The sequence below is a fragment of the Crocuta crocuta genome, unplaced genomic scaffold, assembly GCF_008692635.1.
Source record: "Crocuta crocuta isolate KB4526 unplaced genomic scaffold, BGI_CrCroc_1.0 scaffold81, whole genome shotgun sequence".
Taxonomy (NCBI): Eukaryota; Metazoa; Chordata; class Mammalia; order Carnivora; family Hyaenidae; genus Crocuta; species Crocuta crocuta.
The window spans coordinates 2,959,072-2,976,675 of record NW_027527808.1 but is presented as its reverse complement, the minus strand read 5'-3'; the positions used below and the strand labels follow the sequence as shown (position 1 = coordinate 2,976,675).

Here is a 17,604-nt window from a genome sequence, read left to right as displayed (position 1 = left end):
TTTAATGACATATAGTTCACTGTGACTCTAGCAAAAGCATCTTTTCTTTAAGTGAAGTAGAGCTCAATCACAGTAACTCAAAGAGGTAGGGACTAGCAGGTAGGGAAGTGAAGATAGCTCATGTGGACATCTTGGTGGAGACCTTGGCTGTGATGAGGAATATGGCAGAGGTGAAGCAGTTGATCAGGATCAGAGGTCAGGCTAAGAAATACTGGAGCAAGTTTGATTACTGATGGGAGGTAACCAGAAGAGAGGTAGACAGGAGATAGCAGGCAAAAACATCTGTGAGACCGAGTCAGTTATATAACTTCTTTTAGTTTCTTTACCTGTAAATTTGGGTATCAGGGTCATTCTCTTAGAATGTCTTGGGATTGAAGTGAAATAACATGTATGAAGAAATTTCAGTGCAGTCTTGTATTTAGTAATACAAGTAATACAATAAGCTTGGTAAACTTAGCCATCATTATTATTATTACTACTACTACTATTGTTTGTTATTGTCTTCTGTATACTGTAGAGTATTGGGAATACGGAATAGTAATTACTCTGTCTCCTGATTTTACAGATCCGCCTTGTAAACTGGCTCCATTGACATATTATCGTCACTTAATTACATTAATTAAGTAAACATTTATCAAGCACCCAGCGTGTACCAAGTATGCATATCACAGGTGTCACATATATCTGATGCATATATCAGATACAGACCTGAGCAAAACTTGTTCTCTGCCTCCAAGTAGCTTCTGGACCACTAGAGGAGAGAGATGGGTAAAACATAAATACTTTATACCAAGTTTTATATTCTGTCAGTCCGTTCTGCTAGGAAATATGTATGTATGTGTGTGTTATATTGATTTGTTCATATATACACACATGTACACATGTATTGTACATTTATTATAGCTGGCTAAGCAAACATGAAGCCCGAAAGCATTAAGGCAGAGAAGATGGATCATGAGTAGGCTGAAGTGGCCTAAGCATACCTTTTTGTGTTAAGGTCCGCCTGCACTCACTTGTCGTGGGTTAGCCCAGCTCTTCTGTTGACTCACATACCTTCTTGTGAATGACTCTGGGAGGTATTTCTCCCTCATATTCCTATCTACTCCCTTATAGGCCAATTGGACCTTTGATTTTAAAGAACTGAATTTATTATCAGCAGATAAACAAATTTATTCTAATATGTACTGCTTAATTTCTTAAATACACTCTAGCTGCATTTATTAGCAGATTTTATTTAGTCATCTGCGCAGCTAGTTCAAGTAATTGGCTGGCTGTGAATTAAGAGCACCACCCAAGCTAAAATGTGAATTCATCAGTTTTCAGCTTTAGTTTTTAATTTCACCTACTGGTTGCTGCTCAAAGGAATAATAAATTGTATCTTAAATGAAATGCATATTTAAGGGAGAAACTTCAGCAGCCAATATTCTTTTTTACTTTAAAATCTCCCTCTTCATCTCTCTGAAAATGAAACAAGTTGTGTCAGACTGTGGCAACCACTGATGAGTGCCAAAAGCTGTCTTAATAGTTCTGTTGGCAAAGGGACTCAAGGTATTGGGTGAGCTGGTCTAACGCTTTTGCTTTTTGTTGCAAGAAGTTGAAAGCAGCGTAGGTTTTACAGAAGAGAAAGTGGGGTGAGGTGGGTGGGGATTGTGTTTCAAGGCCTCTAGCCGGAGAGACGCAAGGTCAGCACTGATGCGTGTGCAGGTATAGGACCGGAGTGTGGGGGGATAAGACAGCACTCAGATGCCATTTGTCTGAAGACCCTCCTGCCCTCTGTTCCCATTTCTCTCCAGAGTCCGCTCCGCCCTCTGCCTCACTCTTCGCTGGCTTCCTCTAGTTCCTCATGTGCACGTGGCCTGGCCCGGTCACCAGCACTGTCATTTCCAGCCACTGCCATTAACTGACATCAGTCTCTTGCTCTCTTCCATCAGGGTCCTGAAAGAAAAGATGCTCTTGGCCCTGTTGGTGCCCCAGAGAAATTGCACAATATTCTCTTCAAGAACTGATTTGCCTTTTTATTTATACATGTCAGAACCACATTCAACAATTTTCCATAAAGTTCTTTTCCAGCCACTTTTGGGAAATGTGTGGTTTGATCAGAGAAACCATGTTTTCAAGTCTGATTTAATTCCCCGGTCAGAGGCAAATAATGATTTTAAACATGAAGAAAGTGAGCTTTGCCCTACTGCTTGATTTCCTGTGAGTCTCCTCTTTCTTGCTGTGCGTTTGTGCCTAGGATTCAGGCCAGGTGGGGACGAGGGAGCTCACAGATGCTCTTCAGGAGAGCAGAGGGGCCCTCCGGGAGATGGGGGACGGGGTCCAGGAAGGGTATAGGAAGGGCCCTGTGAAATTTGTAGTCTCTGGAGTAGCCCCTCCGATCAGTGTGATGGAGCGAGGTAAGTGAGAGGGGCCCCCTGGGGAGAGGCTCCAAGGAGGAAAGGTCAGAGACAGTGGAGGTCGGTTCTGTGCACAGGGACCCCAGCTCCTCCTGGCAGTGGCAGTGACAGTCGGTGAGGCTCTGACCCATCAACTAGTATGGACAAGTCCTCTGTAGGTCAACTATCCCTCAGTAAAACAGCTGCCTGTACAGAAGGAAGCTTACACGAAAAAGCTTCAAGTAAGACCCAAATTCCATTGGCAAACGTATTTACTGTAAACCAAATGTGGAAGAAATTAAAAATGGCATTGTTATTTTGGACTACAAATGTTAGGATTTACTGGGAGAGCAAGTGGGCTGGATCTGCGGGGAGCCACAAGCAGGTGTGAGGAAGCATCCCTGGGCATCCCTGGGGGCCAGGCTGTGCGATGACTTGCCCCCAGTACTTTACCCTCCAGGAATCTTCTCCCCCTAAGAGTTTAAAAAATCATATAACTTTAACTGTGACTTGCTTCTGAAATTATGCCTTGTTATCTCTCTATAGGTTTGTCCTGGATTAACCTAGGTGATATTTGTAGAAGGAAGGTTCAGAGTCCCTTAATTTAAAAAGTAAAATAAATTTTATTTTCTCTATAGATTTTATTATAAAATAAGGATTGCATTCCTGGAGATAAAGTCCTCCATGAAATAAAGCTGAGTGCTTTGATAAGGAAGGGAATAAGATGACGACCATTCGGTGCCTCACCTAAGTTTTTCCCCGAAGGTAGCACGATTCACCATTTCTTTCTGGTAGCTTAGGAAATACCTTTGAGACTGAGGAACCCCACATTTGCAGCCTCAGGAATCTGACATCCATCCTTCTTAGACTTTTATTAGTAAGTGCTACCAGATAGCACATATAATCACCTGAAAATTCATTCATTTATTCCACAAATACTTATTGAGGGTCTGCTATGTTTCAGATACTCTTCTAGGTGCTGGGAAATATCAGTATACAAAACAAAAAAATGTCTACCCTCAGAGAGCTATTCTGGGGGAGCAGCCCAGACCATAAACATAATAAATAGTAAATTATACAGTTTTTTGGTAGAACAGTAAGTGCAATAGAATAATAATATGGAATAGAATGTGGCAGATGTGGAGGGAGAGAAAAGCACTGTAACTTTAAATAGGGTGGTCAGGGGTAGCTTCACTGAGGGGGAGAATCTGCACACACTGAAAGGGTGAGGAAGCAAGCAGTGTGGATATATCAAGGAAGAACATTCCTGGAAGATGGGGTGGCCAGTGGAAAGGTCCGGAGGCAGGGGTGTGTCTGGCATGTTCAAGGCCAGCAAGGGTTGGAGGAGAGATGAGAGTAGGAGGAGGGAGCCGGAGAGGGACGAGGAAGGATGGGGCCCTGAAGGCTACCGCAAGGCCTTTGACTTTAATTCTGAGCAGAATGGGGAGCCATTGGAGGGTTCTGAGCTGAGGAAAGGAATGGCTGACTGCTGTGACTGAGAAGGGACTGGGGTGTGTGGGAGGTGGGGCAGGGATGCGAACAGGAATCCAGGGAGGAAACTTGTACAAACCCTGGCAGGCGGTGATGGTGGCTTGACTGTGGAAGGTGGTGGGAAGTGATTGGATTCTGGATGTATTTGGAAGGTAAAGGCCACAGGAGTTTTACATCGACTAGGTGTGATCGGTTGAGTTGAACTTTGACTTATAGAAAACAAATGGAATACCTAAGTAATGTGATAAGTTAAAAATTCTGTATACTGAAGTTAAATACGGTAACTTGGACCCATATTGCTACTGGTTTCCCCTCTACTTCCATTTGGTTGGACAAAATGTGCAGGTAACATTGGCTCAGCCTGTTTCCCCATTGGACTTTATAGAAATAGGTATTTTTATTCAGGGCTTTTCAGAAAGGCTTGAAAAAAATACTGAAGTTGTGTGTTCTCACTTGCATAATTTTAATAGAAGGCTTGAAGCTTCAGCCAAGAAGTCTTCCAAAGATTTTTGCAATCACTTTGCTAAATGTACAGCTGACTAATCTGCCATTAGGCAAGCCAAGTCATGCTTTGTTGAATATTAAATTGTCAAGATATTAAAGTTAAAACTTGCTGTAGTAAACCCAGCAATAACAACAGTGATTGCTGAGATATTGTAGTTGCATGGTTAGAATTCATGATGCCAAAACCTAATATTTGGTTTCAACTCTGTTCCGAGTTTTACTTCTTGCCCCACCTTCATACCACCAAACTAGTCTGATTTTCCATCTGCCTTTTACTCTGTCTTGGCATAGAGAAATAATATTCTTGAGGATAAAGCAGTCAAACACTTCATTGGTTTCAGAGGGCCAAGGGAAATAATATAATCAGGGACTAGCAATTGGAAGCAATGGTCTTTAAAGTGTTTCTATTACAGCCGTTCATTAAGACTGGTTAGACTTGCCATCCAACTTATTTTTCTGTGTACCTAGCATGAAATTTGAAGGATTTAATCTAAAATGAGTAGAGTTCTGTTGACTACTTTTGAACATACATTTTGTCAATTGACTCAGAGTCCAATCTTTCTTTGAGCATGACCTTTAGTGGTAATATTTTAAATTATTTACAATCTGTTGTCCCTATTATTAATATAACCTTTGCTTTTTTGGTGACGTGTTTTAAAATCTTTGGGTCTGATTACATATTCTATTCTGTGGTTGATGTGCCATTGTCATCAGTCACGAAATAAGTAATGTATATTTATGTGTTTTGAAAGCAAGTTTAAAGAATGAATCCTAATGTCAGGAAACACAGTCTGAAGTAGGAAAAGTTCTCTTACAAAGTTTGTCAGGTGCGACTGTGTCGTTTCCTGGTAAATGGAAGAGTCTTAAAGAGTTGGTCAGCCAAGTAGACCATTCACTTGCCTTTTAAGGCTTGCTTTCCAAAAATGGTTTTGCTGTGGCATGAATTTTATTCTCTTTTCCAGAATTTCTCTTCTACTGTCTTACGATGCAGAAAGCCCCAAAAGGCAAATGGATTGACTTTCTGCAAATTTTTCCTGGAAATCCAGTTAATCTACAGAGCCAACTCCTCGCATTTTATTGGGTTGAGATGAGTAAGCAAGGATGATTTCCAGGAGTGAGTGTTGACACATGCTTTTTGGCATCTTATTGCTGTAAATCCATAAGGAGGGTGTTAGGATTAAGGTGGCCTGGGATGCACTTCAGTGTAGACAGAAGAAAGGATTGATCAAGTAAGTGGGCTGATGTTAGAAGCCGTCTTTTGTTCTGATCCTCCAATGAAAACCAGATGTTTTTGTATTGAGAAAAGCTGATGAGCTTCAGCCCCTGTCTTAGAAAGTGGCATCCAATTCACAAAGGACACCATTTAGAGAAATTCAGGATTTAAATAGATATGGTTAACTTCTTGTTTAAAATATTACAATTTCCCCAAGTATATCATATTTAGAGTTACGCTGTTTATCTTTTGCTAGGAAAACAAAAGCTGTTTATTGGAATAAAAATTTTGAGTTTTGTTAGTTAACTCAGTAATTGGTAGTATTCTCATATAATTGAACACTGAAGCTTTGTTGCCTTGCAAGAAATTACGCTAGATAATGCATGTGTCTGTATGAAGGGCTTCTGAGTTGGGTAGGAAGAAGGAATTCAATGGTTGTTATTATAGTACAATATGGTTGAGGGGTGCTGATAATCAATGGAAGTAATAGTGCATGTGAATGCATTATTTTAAGTAATTCACTTTTCCCTTTAATATATGCATAGGTACTAATAATTGAAAGCTAGTAGAAGGAAAAGTATTTGTTATATAAATGCTAGATACTAGAGAAACAATTGTATAAAAATGATATATATTTTTTCATCATAGAATAACTTCATAGTTTTTAAAATACCAAACTATAGGCAAATAAGATAGAAAGCACAATTGGCCTATAAATCTGCTCCCAAGAAAAACCATTGTTCACATTTGGTCTTTTCAGAATTTTCTCTCTTTATATACACACATTCCTCTTCCCTGAGATCATACTACATACACTCATTTGGATTTTCTTTGATTTCAGTTAATGTAGTAAATGTCTTTCCATTTTAATAAATATAGAGTTGTGTCTTAGTTTTTAACCATACATTAATTTATGCTTATTTAACCTTAAATTTCTTAATGGATATTTAGGGAATTTCCATTATTTTAAAAGTTACAACAAGTTCTGTGATAAATATCTTTGTGTGCTTTTCTTTTATCTTCCCTTAGACATAGAATTGCTAAAACAAAGGGACGCACAACTAAATTTGTTACCTTCACCAGATCGACCTCCTACTACATGTATCTTCTCTCTAACAATAATTAAACGTCCCGGTTTCCTTATATGTCGACTAACACAGAGCATTATCCCTTATAATTTTGGTGAATCTTAGTTTTCTTTAAAATTTTTTTATGTTTTATTTATTTTTGAGAGAGAGAAAGAGAGAGACAGTGTGAGCAGGAAAGGGACAGAAAGAGGGAGACACAGAATCCGAAGACAGGCTCCAGGCGCTGAGCTAGCTGTCAGCACAGAGCCTGATGTAGGGCTCAAACCCACAAACTGTGAGATCATGACCTGAGCTGAAGCCGGACGCCCAACCGACTGAGCCACCCAGGCGCCCCTGGTGAATCTCAGTTTTTAAGTTGTGTTTTATTTTAATTTGAAAACCTTAGAAACATAAGCTTCTCCTATAATATCACCACCTAAAAATTGTGTGTATGTGTGCGCATGCTCACGCGTGCGTGCATTCATAGATATGCCTAATTATATAAGAAAGAAACCCTCTTGGCCCATTCAGTCTTCTGTTCCTTAAGGTATAAGCTTATTTAGTAAACTATTCTGTTTTTTAAATGCAGTGCAATCATGCCTAATATACTAGTTTGCAACTTGACTTTTACTCTTAATAGATCATGGATATATTTTGATGGCCTTCTTTTGGTGACTTCGTGGTATGTTGTTTAGGTGTTCTATGTTTTGTTCCCCCATGAAGAAAATTTTTGTCATTTGATTCAGAAATGTTAATCTCCAGGAACTTTTCCTGCAAAAATGCTGGCACGAGTGCATAAACCTGTTTGCATATGTATACAAGGATGTTCACTGTATAATTATTTAAAAAAATTTTTTTTAATATTTTATTTATTTCTAAGAGAGAGGNAGCCGAATCAACCCTGGCGATCAATGGGGTGACAGATGTCGCAGCCAGATCGCCCTCACATCCTAATAATGAAAAATTGAAAAGAGCCTCAGTGTCTGTCAAGAAAAGGTCAGTTTTTAAAAAAATCCAATCTCATGACTGTCATAGTTTTCAATGTTTTAAAAAATTAGCAGATCTACTACTAACATGTAAAGTTATTTATTGTGAAGTGAGAAAATAAGCTGCAGAATAATACATGTCGTATAATTTCCATTATCAGTTACTCTAAACAAGTATTTAATGCATTTTAAGTAATCTGAAATTTTGCAGTATATTGCTAAAAGCTAATCTTTCTGGGTGTTGGACCTGACTGGGTAGGGCTGGGAAAAGAGTGGGGAAGAACAGAATAGAAAACTTCCCTCATTTTATTTTATACACACTTTATTGAAAATTTAGTAACAAGCATATATTTGTAATAAACATTGTTAAGTTTATTTATTTATTTTGAAAGAGAGAGAGCATGAGTGAGTGGTAGGGGAGAGAGAGAGAATCCCAAGCAGGCTCTGCGCTGTCAGCACACAGCCCAATGTGGGGCTCAATGTCATGAACTGTGAGATCATGACCTGAACTGAAATCAAGAATCAGACGCTTAACCAACTGAGCCACCCAGGTGCTCCTTAAACATTTTTAAAAATGAAAAGTACATTTAAACTATAGTGAAACAGTGAAAAAGAAAATGTTTAAGTGAGACTAGGTAACTTCCTGGAATCTACCTGCTTAACAGTTTATGACTCCGTGAAAACACAGCTAAGTAGAAAATAAATAATAGGAATTTCTTACAGATACTAGTGGTTTCATTTACAATGTGGTAGAGGAATAAGAAGAAAAGAGGAAGAGAGAGTAAACCGTAAGGTCAGAAGGGAGTCAACTGGAAGCAGAAGTGGATGCCATTGACCCTGTTTCTAGAGGAACACAGAACTCAAATTCTTCTTCAGGAGAGCTGTCCATTCATCTAAGAGCAGCTGTGTGGGGCATAACCCTCCTATTTTCTAAACAAAATATCTCAGATCTTTGCCATGCTGATGATTCTGTTGTGTTTATTCCTCTTTGTGAGTGTCCATCTTGAAATGTGACAACCAGAATCGAATACTTCTGGCTTCTAACTTTCAGTCTTATCAGTGTGGGATAATGAGATTAATCCTTCCCTGGGCAGGGGACACATTTTTTGTAAATCTAGACTAAGATTATTCCTAAACCTTAGCCTTGTATTTTCTCCTGGAAATTACTAGTTAATGGTCTTACTGTTTTTCTTCCTCATTTGTCCCTCAGGACTTCTAGATTGTGTTTGTTTTCTGGCTGTCTTCCATTGTTGAACCCTTTGCCTCCTTGTGAACTATAGCATAGAGTGATTCTTCCACTAGCCTCAACTTTTCTATATCAAAACTATCAGCTCACATGAGTCACATAATTAATTGATATCTCCTTCCAGGAAGGAAGCTAACTTGGCCCAGGCTCCTCGATCCTCAGAAGAGTTTCCTTTTATCACCAGGGCATTGTGCAAACTGGGGGAAAAATAAATAAAAGTGCCCTTTTTGGACAGATAAAGCACAAAAATTCCTCTCCAGGTGGAAAAATTAGAAAAGTGTCCTTCTTCCATGGGTGGCGAAGCCAGGGCACATGGCTTGAGTAGGGGCAGGATTTTAGTCTCATCTTGCCGATATGCAGGATATAACCATACAGTCACTTGCGGTGGCCTGGACTGCCATAGCATAATTTTTTTTTTAAACAAACAAACTAGTAGACTTTATGGATGCCTCTTTTATAAGCACAGTTACCCATTTCTGGTCTAGCTGTTCTTGCGAATACATTTTCCACACCAATTACTTCTGGTTTAGTTCTTTTTTTTTTTTTTTCCATAGTTCTATTGAGGTATAATCTATATACCATAATATTCATCTCATTGTAAGAATACGGTTCAATGATTTTTAATAAATTTGCAGCATTATACAAATATCACTATAGTCTAGTTCTAGAACATTTCCACCTCCACAAAAAGTTCTCTGGTGCCCATTTGCTGTCAGTTCTAGCTCCCACCCCCAGCCCTAAGCAGTCACTGGTCTATTTCCTATCTTTATGGATTTGCCCTTTCTGCAAATCTCCTATAAATGGGACCATACCTTCCTCTAGCGGCTTTGTTCTGCTAATCTAATAAGGGTCCAAATTTAATCAGGGTTCCTCTGTGTTCCTCTGCTAATCTGCGAGCGGTGCAACAGCTGGATGTTCGCCCTGTCCCCTTCTATGCTCTCACTAGCTCTGACTCATCCCTTTCTCTCCATTCTGCCTCAGCATTCACACATGTGCTGCTAGCTCTTGTCTTCGCACGTTCTCCCGTGTACCGCACCCTCTCCAGACACCGCCCCATTGCTCTGAGCCACTTCAGAGTCCAGCGTCTCAAGATTTGACTTCATGTGCTCCTCCCACTCTCTATTCTCCTGTGAACTCTCCTTTTACAAAATGTTTTCAGGAGTGCCTGTCTGGCTCGGTGGGAAGAGATGAGATTCTTGATCTTGGGGTCAGGAGATTGAGCCCTATGTTGGGTGTAGCGATTACTTAAATAAACTCGGAAAGAAAGTTTTATATAATATCTGGTATAAATAAAAAAATGTTAAGAAGAACATGTAACAGTGATATAGTGATACAGTAATAGTAATATAGTAATAGTGATATAATGAAGATCTACACCTGTCATCCCCTCCTTCCACTAGCTTTACACCCAGAGGAACCCAGGACTGAAAGTCTCTGAAATGTCTTACTCATCACTACATTTCTTGTTCTCTTTGGCCCATTTCTAACTCCTTTTTACCCCCTAAATATTTATGTATTTTGAGAGAGAGCTTGAGCATGAGCAGGGTGGGGCAGAGGGAGAGAGGCAGAGAGAGAGAATCCCACAGGCTCCACGCTCTCAGCACAGAGCCCCATGATGGGCTCGACCTTATAAACTGAGATCATGACCTGAACCATAGTTAAGAGTCAGATGCTTAACTGACTGAGTCACTCAGGTGCCCCTCTAACTCCTTTTAAGTCCACTTTTATTTTTTATTTTATTTCATTAATGTTTATTATTTTTGAGAGAGAGAGAGAGAGCATGAGCAGGGAAGGGGCAAAGAGGGAGACACAGAATCTGAAGCAGGGCCCAGGCTCTGAGCTGTCAGCACAGAGCCCAGTGTTCAATGCGGGGCTCAAACCCACGAACCCTGAGATCATGACCTGAGCCGAAGTCAGATGCTTAACTGACTGAGCCACCCAGGTGCCCCTTAAGTCCGCTTTTAAAACAAGGAGTCTAGGCTCAATAGTCTTTGACATCCATGATATTGCTAAAATTCTCTGATCATTATTGAGAGATTAGTTTCTTGTTTAGGATGTATTGTGGAAGATTTATAGCTTACACAAATACTACTGTATTTTTATGAAGTCTTGGATAAGCGCATGATATATAATTACAATATAATTTTCACGGGAAATCTATGCTACTTTGTATTAATTTGCTTTAGAATGCTGGGGGTTTTTTCCCCAAAATTTTGAAACTAAAAGCTAAACTTCCTATAATGTTCTCCACGAACCATATCTATCTTTGGATCGAATTCATTTAACCAGTACATTTGCGCCAAGAGACGTATAGATATCAATTATTGCTACAATTTAATACTAATGACTACTTAAATATTTAATTAATGTAATACTTGACACTGAGGGAGATCCTATTTATAATCATCAAAACCAGGTCTTTTGTTTTCATTTTCTGTGCCTGGTGTTTAGTGTATCCCTTTTGGAACACAGGTTTGGAATGAAATGCTACGAAACTGAAAAAGCACCCCCCTCTCCTACCTGCAGGCAGAAAAAGTTGCATAGAAAGTGACTCATGGTGGGGCACCTGGGTGGCTCAGTCAGTGAAGCATCTTGATTTTGGCTCAGGTCATGATCTCACAGTTTTGTTAGTTCAAGCCCTGCCTTGGGCTCTGCACTGACACTGTGGAGCCTGGTTGGGATTCTCTCTCTCTTTCTCCCTCTCTCTCTCCCCCTCCCCCACTCACACTGTCTCTGTCTCTCTCAAAATAAATAAATAAACTTAAAAAGAATTTTAGAAAGTGACTCATGATAGATATTTAATATTAGTAGTCACATTTGTCAGTTTTCCAAGCGACATTTTTACTGAACATGCATTGCATTTCTTGAAGTTTGAAATATTTTCTTTATATTTTTCTGTTGTGTATTGGTGTTATTAAAACAGCTCTTTATTAAAACAGCTCTTAAAAGCATTCATTTTAAGGGGTGCCTGGGTGGCTCAGTTGGTTAAGCATCTGCTCAGGTCATGATCTCACAGTTTGTAGGTTCGAACCCAGGGTTGGGCTCTGTGCTGACAGCTCAGAGCCTGGAGCCTGCTTCGGATTCTGTTGTCTTCCTCTCTCTCTGCACCTACCCCCTCCCGCTCTGTTTCTTTCAAAAATAAAAATTAAATGTTAAAAAAAATTTTTTTAAACATTAATTTTAAGGAATATGGTAACTTTTTAATGAGTGGACCCAAAGTGGCTGGCCATTTTCCTGGAGCTAGGTCTGGGAGGAACACCGCGGGGAGAGGATCTTTTTTGCCCTGAGAAGTACAGGCCAAGGAAAGAAGAAAAGAGCTCAGTTTAGAGCTCTGCGTTCATATGAAAGACACATTCCAGCTAACTGGATTCCAAGGCATAAGTCATCCCTGGGTTCTGGAAACTCTCATATGTGAGCAGGTCTATGGCTCTAACATGCGTATCTCAGAGTTTCCCTTCAGTCTGAAAATTTCTAGTCTGTAGCATCATACACTGGCAGGCTCTGCTATTAGTGAACACATCATCTGATTTTATTCTGAAAATGCCGTGTTTGTGGCGTTAGCCTCTCTAACAACAAATCTATTGGACCAGATTTGTTGCGCTTTTCCTCCTACCTGAAATTAAAAAGAAAGGAACAAGCATATCTCCTATTTAAGTGGGGAAGTGAAGATTTATTGATTTGGCAAACTAAATCCACAAGAAGGTTGAGCTGTCAAATGGGCCTGTGAAGTCTCAGAGGTGTGCATATTTTGAAACACACTCCACTGATCAGTGAGGCTCTTCCTCGTACACTCATGACTTTAAATATTCACTCCAGAACTCATTCATAACACCCACCACCTTTACCAAAATCTTCCTTTAAGTTGTCTTTGTTTTCAGTCATCACAAATTCTAAAAGCACTAGATTCAGTGCCCTGAGGCTTAATTTTTCTGTTTGTCTTAAACCTTAATCATTGTTGCATTTAGTCAAAAATGATAAGAAAAATTAATGACCCTTTTATCGTCATAGTAATGAGGGATTTCACTAAGATCTTAACTGCTTTAGATGAAAGATAAAAACAGTTCTTCATGAACTAGTGTATGGTTATGATCAGTATCCATATTCAGAGATAAGGCTCATATTTTGTGCTTTATAGCACTCTTCTCTTTAATATAATCAGTGTGAAATATTTAAGAATTAATTAATTGAGCTTTCTCAGTTGTAGAAGAGAAAACAGGGATGTTTTAAATTTTTAGATTTATTCTGGAAGTATGCTGCTTTCAAGTCTTTGAAGTTTTTTTTTTTTTAATTTTTTTTTTAATGTTTTATTTATTTCTAGGAGAGAGACAGCATGAGTAGGGGAGGGTCAGAGAGAGAGGGAGTCACAGACTCCGAAACAGGCTCCAGGCTCTGAGCTGGCAGTCAGCACAGAGCCCGACGCGGGGCTCGAACCCACGAACCGTGAGATCATGACCTAAGAGAAAGTCGACGCTTAACCAACTAAGCCACCCAGGCGCCCCAAGTCTTTGAAGTTTTTATGTGCCTGAAAGGCCCCTCTTACATTTGTGATGTTTCTGGTTTGCATTATGATGGATGATGCATCAACTGTATTTTACTCTGTAAGGTCAGTTATTTCATTTCCATGTCACATTTTTTTCTCATTTAAACTATAAAATCTTTGCGATGAACAAGGAGGTCTCTAGTCTCTGGTCTCTCCTCAGGGTCATCTGCACATGCTCGTGCCAAGGTGATGCTTTATGTGAGTGAGAATTTTTGTGTTTTGTTTCACAGGTGGGAAGCATTAAGCGGGAAATGACCTTCACATTTCAACCAGAGGACTTAAAACGTGACTCTAGTAAAAAAATGTCTCATCAACACTTGTTTCCATTGGCCATGGAGGAAGATGTGAAAACAGCAGATGCCAAAAAAGCCAACCGAGCCCTTGACCATGAAAAAGAAAACACGCGCTCCGTCTGTCTCCTTGAGCAAAAACGAAAAGTCGTTTCTTCCAATATTGATGTTCCTCCAGCAAGGTAAGGGAATTTTAGCCTTTCTATGTGTCTGCCTGTGCAGAGCAGGTAAACAAGATACTCTAGCGTATCTATCTAGAGTGTGTAGAGTCAGGAAGGGCTTTCTGCCAAGAACATTTTTCTGTTGCTCGTGTGAAATAGAGCAGGTGGCCCTGCTCTTCAGAACTGACTTCATGGCTGCGCGAGTTGAAAGTCCTAGAAAAGAGTTCTAGAAAAGAATGTTTTGTTCGATTTTGGAAAATGAACAATAACACACAAGAGAGTAAATGTAAAACAACCAAACATGAAATGTAGTGCTGAGCATAGCCATTTAAAAGCAGGGACACTCACATCTTTTGGGCAGAGCTTGGAGAGCTGTGACTGTAGGCCGGATCTAGCGCCTGGCATGCTCGTGTGTAGCCTGTGAAAGAAGAGTGGTGTTACGTTTGTAAAGGGATTTAAAACAATGAAGAATATGCGACATAGATCATAGCAAAGCCTAAAATACTTGTATGTGACTCATTACAGAAAAAGTTTGATGATCCCTGGTTTAGAGCATGGTGATCCTTTTAAGATAGATCTACTTCAGAACTGGGCCAAGAGGGTTTGTTTGAAGTATCAAAAGACTTTTATCACATTATAATTTTATTTCAGCTATATCCAGTAGCATTAAATGAAAGCACGACACTGGGGCAGAATGACGTGGAACAGTAGTAGAATGGAACACAGGAGACCTTTTAAACTTATTTTCTTGCTTGTCATTTATTCCACCTGGAAAATAAGTTCCATGTTGGCCGGGATTTTGGTCCATCTTGTTCAACCTGTATCAATAGTGCTAAAATAATGCTTAGTTGTGTGCTAGGGGCTCCATAAATGTTTGTTGGGTGAAAGAAAGAAAATGCTGTAGCATAAAAACTTGCTTATTTTTAATATGTATACCGTATGTTGTTACCAAAACCCAACAGTCTCTAAACAGCATATCTGTTTCTGAAGGTTTCATCATTTCTTCACTTAGTGATGTCTAGTTATAAAAAATGACAGCCCCCTCCAAAAGAGATTGTGAATAGAGAATTGTAAGCAAATTTTTGAGAAGTCCTCTATTGTTTAAATGGTTTTAACTAGGAATATAGTATCCTTGGAAAAGGAATAAATGTTTCTTTTCTACCTATTTACTTTGTATAATTAGAATTTCATTGCTTTCTATATTAAATCAAAAGTATCTCCTCTAGGAAATTACGTATTTTTCTATTCTACTACCAAATCTGTCATACTTTCTAAAATTATAGGTCTCTTTGTTTTTCTTAACCTTTGTTGAAAGTTTTCATATTATCATGACTTCTGTTTAATCACTTGGAACTATTTGCTTTTCTAATTTTTTTCATCTAAAGTGCATGTTAAATTCTTTAGGATTAATTCCTTTAACTGGGGGGTTGTTATGAGATGTTTTATCGTGCCCTGAAACTGGTATGCACTTCAGTTCATAGCTGTTATTTGGTTGACTCATAGAACAAGTGACATGTTAAGTTGAAATGTGAAGAGCTATGGTTTTATTTTATTTTTTGAAGCTTGTAGTACAAAAAATTAGACTTTCCAATGTCAGATCATAAGTGACAACTTTCAGTTCTCCAAGATTGACTCTACCTAAAAATTCCATTAGAGTACTTTATATGTTAAAAGACATGGAGTTAATCATTTCAAATTACCATAGATTGTTTTAGATGTATCTTTATTCTTTAATTTCATCCCATTTGCAATAGTTTCTGGGGAAAATAATGAAAAGGGAAGTAAAATGTTTTCTGCCTTTTCTGACTGTGGTATGTGCAATATTTTTTCCACTTTCTCCAATTCACTAAGTGTACTTAAAAGTTATGAGTCAAGCCAGTGTTATTGTAGGGTTGTTAAACAGTATAGGGAAGTTAATTAGATTTTGGATCCATTAATGTACAGCAGAAATTCCCCAATGACAAGATATAATTTAGACCTATTCATCTATTCCGGGAGGTACTAGTTAAAGCTTCATTGTTTGAGATTTCCTCTAATATACGTGTTTTCACTGCTACAGTAAGAATTTAATCATCACAAATATGCCAATAGTTAGTGAAATAAATTGCTCTCTTTCTTGATAATGATGAAGGAATCAGAAATTGTGGGGGTTTAACTATAGAACTCTCAATTCTTTCAGTTCTATTGCCATTTACTGTTATGAAATTATTTTGTAAAGTCATCTTTCCACTATAAGTAAATCATTATTTTGTTTTAAAAACTCCTTTACCTAACATGGTAGGAAGATATGAGACTTTTCTTTTTGCTTATAAAGGAGAAAAGGAGAAATGTAATCTATCTGTTGGCAGTGTATAGATCATGAAGTTTGAGTGAGTCTACAGTACGGTGAAGTTCGTTGGTATAAGGAAATCTGTATCTTATCTGTAATAGATATGTGCATGATATATATACATATAATATTGTATATATATAATCTGTAGCTCTATCCACATGATTATTGAAACTTGTTCTCCTAAATCCAGATGTTATGTACCGGCCAGTTCTTAGAAAGGCTTTTCAACCAAGAGAGTATCACTATTAAAGAATTTCTCGGCAGTTTAAAATCAATTCTTTATAATCTTTCTCACTCTGTCCTTTGCTTATTCCCACTATAGGAAAGAAGACTTTTGTTGACCTTTACTTTCTATATTTTCTAAAAAAGTACTTGAAGTTTATTTTCTCTGGTTTATATAATGAAGATATAGATATATTTTTTTCATATTCCTGAGATCTGGGCACTGCCTTCCCCATCCTTATACCTCATTGTGATTGAGCATTTCCTGCTTCCATTCAGTAGATTACTCATGGAGCACCTGCTACAAACGTGGCACTCAGTAGAAACATTTGAATGAAATGGGATGCCAACCCTCTACAAGCCTACAGTTGAATCATGGAAACAGACACCTAAGTGGCTAATTTCAAGTAACGGCCCTTAATTTGCTCCCTTCTTTTTAGAACTGAATGAATTTGTACATAAAAGAGAATCTCTCAATATTACAAAAGCTGTTAATTTGACACAACTGTTCAAAAGCCTAGTTTTTTGTTGTTCTTAGTATCTGTTTCGAGATGGGGATGAATGGAATCGAGAAGGAGGAACTCTGTCTGAGTTCTACTCTCCAAAATCCCTGTTTGTTTATACCTGTTTTCTGAGGACCCATTTGAAAGTTGCTAGTTTCGGGAAAATCTAAATTTAAATGAGTTATTAATCCCAGTGTGTTAGGCTGGACTATCTGAGAAACAAATGCCAAGGCAGGATTAAATGCAAGCATTTTATTGAGACAGGTACGTGTGGGAGAAAAGGGGTGCGGCAAAGGGCATGGGAGGAGGGAGATACATACTGTGCTGCAGGGCTGAGCCCTGTGAGCGAGACAGCCAAGGAAGGTGGGTGGAAGTGTGCTAGACTGCCTTGCATATTGTCAGGAGTCCTGCATGATATGCATGCAGTGGAGTCCCCTTACCTGTGGGACATTGCTTGATTGAGCTTAGGAAGAAGCAGTCTTTTCTTTTGGGGGTCTTGGGGACGTGGGTGAGTGCATCATAGAGTTGAGTATTCCAAGTTCGTCAGTAGAAAAACTAAACAGACAGAGCAAGAGTGTGTCAGAGAGCACGTGAATATGCAACGTTTCTTTGGAACTAAAGAGCTGTCATTAACAGAAAAGAAAATTCTTTGCAAATTTAAGGGTTATTGGGGA

At 38.9% G+C, this 17,604-nt stretch overlaps 1 protein-coding gene across 8 annotated transcripts in view; it reads left to right on the top strand.

Annotated features, from left to right (window-relative positions):
• ZNF704 (zinc finger protein 704) overlaps nucleotides 1-17,604 on the top strand; it is a 222,244-nt gene that overhangs the window by 31,672 nt on the left and 172,968 nt on the right. For 7 of the 8 annotated variants that reach the window (XR_013337601.1, XR_013337609.1, XM_077774371.1 and 4 more), the window contains one exon: nucleotides 13,653-13,894. Coding sequence is in view for 6 of the 8 variants with exons in the window: in XM_077774371.1 (XP_077630497.1) it covers nucleotides 13,674-13,894 (221 nt within the window). In the remaining 2 variants the exon portion in view is untranslated. Of the gene's footprint in view, nucleotides 1-13,363; nucleotides 13,486-13,652; nucleotides 13,895-17,604 lie in introns of those variants that run through there. The other variant, XM_077774364.1, reaches the window with a different exon arrangement.